Source organism: Monopterus albus, unplaced genomic scaffold (genome assembly GCF_001952655.1).
Source record: "Monopterus albus unplaced genomic scaffold, M_albus_1.0 scaffold474.1, whole genome shotgun sequence".
Lineage (NCBI taxonomy): Eukaryota > Metazoa > Chordata > Actinopteri > Synbranchiformes > Synbranchidae > Monopterus > Monopterus albus.
Window position 1 is genome coordinate 5959 of NW_018128354.1, and position 6408 is coordinate 12366.

The 6408-nt window shown below is 48.7% G+C and overlaps 1 protein-coding gene across 9 annotated transcripts in view; it reads left to right on the forward strand.

Moving 5' to 3' along the window:
- Positions 1 to 101: 101 nt before the first annotated feature.
- Positions 102 to 6408, forward strand: part of gpat3 (glycerol-3-phosphate acyltransferase 3) — an 8926-nt gene continuing 2619 nt past the window's right edge. For 3 of the 9 annotated variants that reach the window (XR_002273787.1, XM_020587701.1, XM_020587702.1), the window contains exons 1-11: positions 789 to 1073; positions 1836 to 2017; positions 2147 to 2213; positions 3965 to 4253; positions 4349 to 4423; positions 4501 to 4590; positions 4830 to 4923; positions 4998 to 5113; positions 5613 to 5668; positions 5752 to 5837; positions 6059 to 6187. Coding sequence is in view for 8 of the 9 variants with exons in the window: in XM_020587701.1 (XP_020443357.1) it covers positions 863 to 1073; positions 1836 to 2017; positions 2147 to 2213; positions 3965 to 4253; positions 4349 to 4423; positions 4501 to 4590; positions 4830 to 4923; positions 4998 to 5113; positions 5613 to 5668; positions 5752 to 5837; positions 6059 to 6187 (1395 nt within the window). In the remaining variant the exon portion in view is untranslated. The other 6 variants (XM_020587703.1, XM_020587704.1, XM_020587708.1 and 3 more) reach the window with 6 other exon arrangements.

Here is a 6408-nt window from a genome sequence, read left to right on the forward strand (position 1 = left end):
AATGTGGATGTGATCGGACTGAGAGTCGCTGATGGTGACCTGCTCCTCAAATCTGCTCTCTCCCAGGATCAGACCCTCCTGTTGGAGGAAGTACTCAGGTCCTTTACTGAAGTAGTAGTAGTACCACAATGTGTACAAATACACAAGTACAAGTCCTAGATTCAAAGGTTCACTTAAGTAATAGAAAGTTCATACACAGTTAGTGTAACCTTGAGCTATAAAACTCATAAATTTACTATCTACTTCTCTGTGTACTTCATTTACTATTCTGTTGGATTTCCCAGTAGTTACATCACAAACCAGTGGTGGGCTGTAACTGGGCGCCAGTTTCTAAGCTATATTTAACCCAAATAAATGTCACATGTTGGGGCTACACGTGCCGAATTTACCAGGAGACCCGAATAATGTTTAATATATATTTAATCAGCTTTGACAAAATGTGTACTTGTCCGAGAATGGCACCATTTGAAAACGGCGGATTTTTAATGGAGGTCGGTGAGTTGGAGACGGTTAAGTTTAGGTTAGTTTAAAAAGTTGGGTAATGGCGTGTTGGGAGTTTTAGCTTCACGGAAACGACAAACGCTTCTCCACTGCTCCAAACCACAGTCTGAAACCTTCACATCTTAGCTATTAAACACGAACCAATCAAATTTAAAAGTCGTTAATGATGTTAGGACACTTTCGCCACTAGCCTTCCTCCTCAACCCCGAACACGTCAGAAACCGCGTAGCGGGGTCCACCGGAAACATGCCGGTTTTATCCAACTATAAATAGGTTTCTTACCACGTCTGAATCGCTGTTAACATGCTGAAACACGAGAGAAGCTAACACAATCCCGGACACACGGACAGTCGGCTCCGCCATGTTGTTTGTTGACTACACTGATTGTTGCGTTAGAGGCGTCACTGAAGCGCAACATAACCGCAGTAACATAACCGTCTGCGCTTTTCTTGCGCAGTTGGACGTAAGGAAGCTGCTGCAGGGGCGTGTTTTCAGCCAAAGCACTGACTCGGCTTTGGACGAGGAGCTACAGGACGTAACGTTTCACACTGCGGCATCTCAGCAACGGTCAGGTATTCACCTTAACAACACGTCTGTGTTTGTCGTTGTTTGTAGGTGTTTAGTTTGTCTGGTTTGGATTAGTTCCGGTAGCCTGACGCTGTAAGACTGACTAAGACTTGGACCAACGGTGGGGACATTTCCACCAACATACAGCAACACTCGGGGACAAATATAACAACTTAAGAACATTGTTACTAGGGAAGTTAGGTGTGTTTTCATATAATATTGTATTATCACATTATCATTAACGTCTAGCAGCATTTTAATGTTGTAGCTGACTCACAGTCACTTAACCAACGTTACTTTATTAATTGGTTAATTAAGCATATACAAATACAGCATATTTTATAAGATAATCACATAAATCCCAATCTACATATAAGAAGTCCAGTGTTTCCCTCTGAAATGTTGTGGAGGATAACACACTACATGTAACTCCAGATTGTTGTATAGTTACTGAGTACAGTTTAGAAGTACTTCAGTTTTATGCTAGCTAGCTACTTTTTACTGTACTACATTGGTCTGGCAGCTGTTGTTCCTAGTTACTTCTCATGAGGATCTTACAGTAAGTGTTTACCGTCTTGTCTTGAGGCTGATGTCATTAGCTTTGCAGGCGTCTGGTCATAAACATATTTGTTTCCAAGTCAGAGGATCGGGGGGAACATGGAGGAACCACATTCCCTCCTACCCTGTCCACTAGTTCAGCGGTGGACTGACGTCCCTAGAATGACTGTTAATTTGCATGGACTCTGGTGCTGTGTCCTGTGCTGCAGGTGATGACGTGACCTCAGAGCTGCCACAGCTGTCAGTGATGGAGGGCCTGTGGTGTGTGGCTGCAGGTGTGTTCCAGGTGTGGATGTTTGTGGTGGTGTTCCTCATCATGCTACCTGCCATGTTCGGGGTCTCCCTGGGTGTCACTGGGGTCTACATCCAGGTCCTGGTCAAGATCCTTGAGGTGACTGTTTCCTTTCAGATTGCTCTGTGTGGAGTTGCACTCAGTGCGTGTTCGCCCTCTCCTCTGTGGGCAAATATACGGCAGCAGGTCCCAAGTCAGAGGTCATCTGACAATTACTTTGTTTTGTAGTGGGCCACGATACGAATCCAGAGGGGCCAGAAGGAGCAGCCCGGTGTGCCCGTCCCTCTGCCCGCTGGTGAGTCCGTCATGTTACATTACCTGTAGTCACAAATATATATATGTACGATTAAGAAACTTTGATTAACACGAAGGTTTCATCAGGCTCACTACAAATCACTGGTCAAATAAATGAACAAGTAAAAAATGAAAATAAAACTGAATATAAAAAAGAAAAGAAAAGAAAAATTCTAATTTAACAAAAGTGTAAAAAATAAGAAAGAAAGAAAGTCACTTTCGGCTTTTCCCGTTTAGGGGTCGCCACAGTGAATCGTCACACTGACGACTGACATGTTGACATTTGGCACGTGTTTTTTACGCCGGATGCCCTTCCTGACGCAACCCTGATTCGAACCCGGGCTGCAGAGGCGAGAGCGCTGTGCCTTAACCACTAGCCTTCAGATTGTTAGTAGTTTAAAAATAATAAATAAAATAAAATGTAACCATTTTTTGATTTTGACTTGGTGGTGAAAGCATTTAGAGGGACTTACATCTGAGCGTGTGCACAATCAGCCGGCGTGCGTTTGGACTAAACCCTCCACAAAGTGTCCTTCAGGTGTCGGCCGGAGCGTCGGTACAGAAACTGTCCGGCTGGATTAGAATCAGCCTGCTGATGAAAACCAGCACAGAAGTCGAATCAGGACCGGCTGGTTTCAAAGCAGCATGTCTACAGTCTCCATCACACTCCTGTCATGGTGTTTTTTATAAACAGGATCCAGGCTGATGCAGCAGAACCACAGATATCACCTTTTCATTCCACATATCCTCCTCTGTCAAACCCTGTCGCCGACATAATGCACCTCAACCACCAACAATAGGTGGAGTGTGTTATGCTAGTAGCAGGTAGTGTTTCCTGGAGAAGAGAAGCAGTGACAGACATCTGTCAGCTCGCTTCCTTCCAACTGCCCGTCCCCAGAGTCTTCCCACAGCAGTGGGAGTAGTGTAGTACTCCCAGTACTCCCAGCACCTGGAAACACCAAAGTAGGGCTCCTGTTTCAGTCTAAGTCAGGAAACAAAAGCCTCTCATGCAGTTACACCAGAGCAGAAATGATTAGCTATGTAAAAACTGATTAGTTGATCAACAGGAAACTAATCAGCTCTTTTAATAACTGAGTCTTTTTTAACCACAGTGCCAAACAGATTCAGGGTGTGAGGTTCTGGTTCTGTCCTCTGTTTGGTTTCACAGTCCTCTGAACATGTCGGCCGAACATAAAACAACATGAAATATTTTACTGGTCAAGAAAAATAACCAGCAGATGACCAGTAAAACTAGCTGCAGCCGTAGTTTACCCGCCTCAATGAGCTGAAGCTGATGTTTAACCTACACGCAGCCAAACAGACGAGCGTGTGCAGCCGCCTGACACGAGGCGGTCATGAGCCCAGCAGCTGTGCTTCCCTGTTTGTGCTCAGTACTTGGTGTCCTGCCCTGTGACAGAGGTCATGTGATGCTATGTGAGTGAGTTTCTGGGCTCCTCATTGGTCGGTGTCACTGTCTGATGTCGGGGGGCTGTGCGGCGTGGAAAGCACATGGCTCATCTCAGGATGATGATGCAACAGCAGATTGTGTAACTTTGTCCAAACAGGCGCCTCAGGGCCGTGGAGCTGCAGCCACGGGTCACAGCCCCCACAGCTTTAACCCTTTCACACCCATGACCGTGTTCAGTGACGACTGCAGGGAAAAGCAAAAATCCTTCTGAGCGGTTTTCAGCTGGCTGTGCATGACCGGCCCGGTACTGCAGTAGTATAGTGCTAACTGTGACTGTTTCCCAGGGATCATTGAGCGAGCGGCGGGCTCAATGGAGGAGGAGATGGGGCAGCTGCAAAGCCCCCGCTCCCTGGAGGGGGGGCACTTTGCTCTGAGCGACGCCTTCTATTTCTACAAGAAGGGCATGGAGAGCATCGTGGACGACCAGGTGATCCAGCGCTTCTCCTCCGAGGAGCTGGCCTCCTGGAACCTCCTCACACGCACCAACCAGAACTTCCGCTACATCAGCCTCCGCCTCACTGTCATCTGGGGCCTCGGGGTCTTCGTGCGCTACTGCATCCTCTTACCCCTGAGGTCAGAGCATGAAGAGTGCTGTGAAACATAAGCTGTAATAAACGGACTTCTCCGTTACTTTGTCCTCTGACTCTCATCGTGTCCCCCTCCTGCAGGATGACTCTGGCCATCATCGGCCTCTCGTGGCTCGTCGTCGGCACCACCCTGGTTGGATGTCTGCCTGACAGCAGGTACGGCGGCGCCGTTAGCACATTGTGCTGTTTCTACAGCGAAGTGCAGGTGTTCATGTCTCCTGTGTGTGTCTCAGTGTGAAGGACTGGCTCAGTGAACTGGTCCATCTGACCTGCTACAGGATCTGTGCCCGGGGGCTGTCGGCCACCATCCACTACCACAACAGGTCTGGTTCCTTAGCTCCGTCCTTAGGGTTCACACACCAACAATGTGGACAGTAACGCTGACTCAAGTACTGCATTCTGAGGCACATGTACTTCACTTTGTTTCCTACACTACTAGTTTCAGATTTTACAACAGTTTCTAGAGTAAAGAGGTATAAAATGGAAATACTCCAGTACAAGTGAGCACTTCCACTGCCGCCAATGAAGCCACGTGACCTGTGTGGTGCTGTGATTTCTCCAGGGAGAACAAGCCTCAGAAAGGAGGGATATGTGTAGCGAACCACACCACTCCGATCGATATGGTGATCCTGGCCAACGACGGCTGCTACGCCATGGTGAGTTATCATCAGCCCAGCAGGTCAGTGTGCCGATGCAGTAATGTCACCGCTCTGCTCCCGGTCGTCCTCAGGTGGGTCAGGTCCACGGGGGTCTGTTGGGGGTCCTTCAGAGGTCCATGGTGAGGTCCTGTCCTCACGTCTGGTTCGAGAGGTCGGAGATGAAAGACCGCCACGCCGTGACCAGCAGGTGAGGCAGGACTTCAGATGACAGCAGTAGATTGACCGTCACTGCTTCAGAGGAACTTGTTAGTGCGACCCAGTAAAGACATAGTCAAACCCTGGGGGACTACATTTCCCACAACCCTTCACCAACTCTCCCTCCTACAAAAGCACAGAACTGTAACCTGCTCAGACTTTAACTCTCATCTGCTTCTGTCTCAACAAACTCAACTCGTCACAATTTATGGTAAACACATCCAAATATGCCCTTTTATATAGAAGTTGTAGTTCCAGATCACCTGAGGTCTGATCTTCAAACAAACCCACAGATTCACTCTTATAAAACGAGGTGGCCAACAAATCTTCGTGTTCCCAAACACCTGACAACCAGACGTTAACCTCAGCCAGATACAGGCTCCAGATTTACGGAGCACAATCACAGTCTGAATGCTTTTCAGGCTCCTTGTCGTCAGCAGTGTTGAGGACGTGCAGTGTCGCTGAACTCCCCTCTGCTCCTCTCTCTGCAGGCTGAGAGCGCACGTGGCAGCGAAGACCAAACTTCCCATCCTGATATTCCCTGAAGGTCGGTCTCTGCGGCAGCTCGTCCCTGGAGGATGGTGGTGGCTTCATGGTCAGATAACTTCTGCATGTGTTTGTTTCCAGCAGGAACCTGCATCAACAACACCTCAGTCATGATGTTTAAGAAGGGCAGCTTTGAAATAGGAGGGACAGTCCACCCCGTGGCAATCAAGGTGAACCGGATGAATGAGTTTAAGATCCACGTTTCTTAGGCAGCTGACCCCTGACCCGTTTGCTTCAGTTCATTTGGAACCTGTTCTATTAGAAAGTAAAGAGTTAAAGCAGAGGGGTGCTCACTGTCTCGGTGGGAGGCCGATGGCTTGGGTTCAGTCTGGTAAAGATGTGACACGTGGGGGAGTTGAGTACCTTACCTGCCTCTCCTCCTGTGTCCCAGTACGACCCCCGGTTCGGTGACGCTTTCTGGAACAGCAGTAAATACAACACGGTGAGCTACCTGCTGCGGACGATGACCAGCTGGGCCGTAGTCGTCAACGTGTGGTACCTCCCTCCCATGACCCTACAGGTACACCTCCACCTGAGGTCACCCGGCCTCCACCTCACCTGTCAGGGCAAACACACACAGCTGGTGACAGATGAAAACACAAACCCCCACCCAGCAGGGCCGAGTCTCCAGAGCCTTGTCAGGTCTCCTCTGTCGGGGGAGGAAACCTCCTCCTTCCTAACCAGATCCCCTCACTGTGTCCGACCCGCTGTGTCTGAACCCACTGTGTCCGACCTCACCGT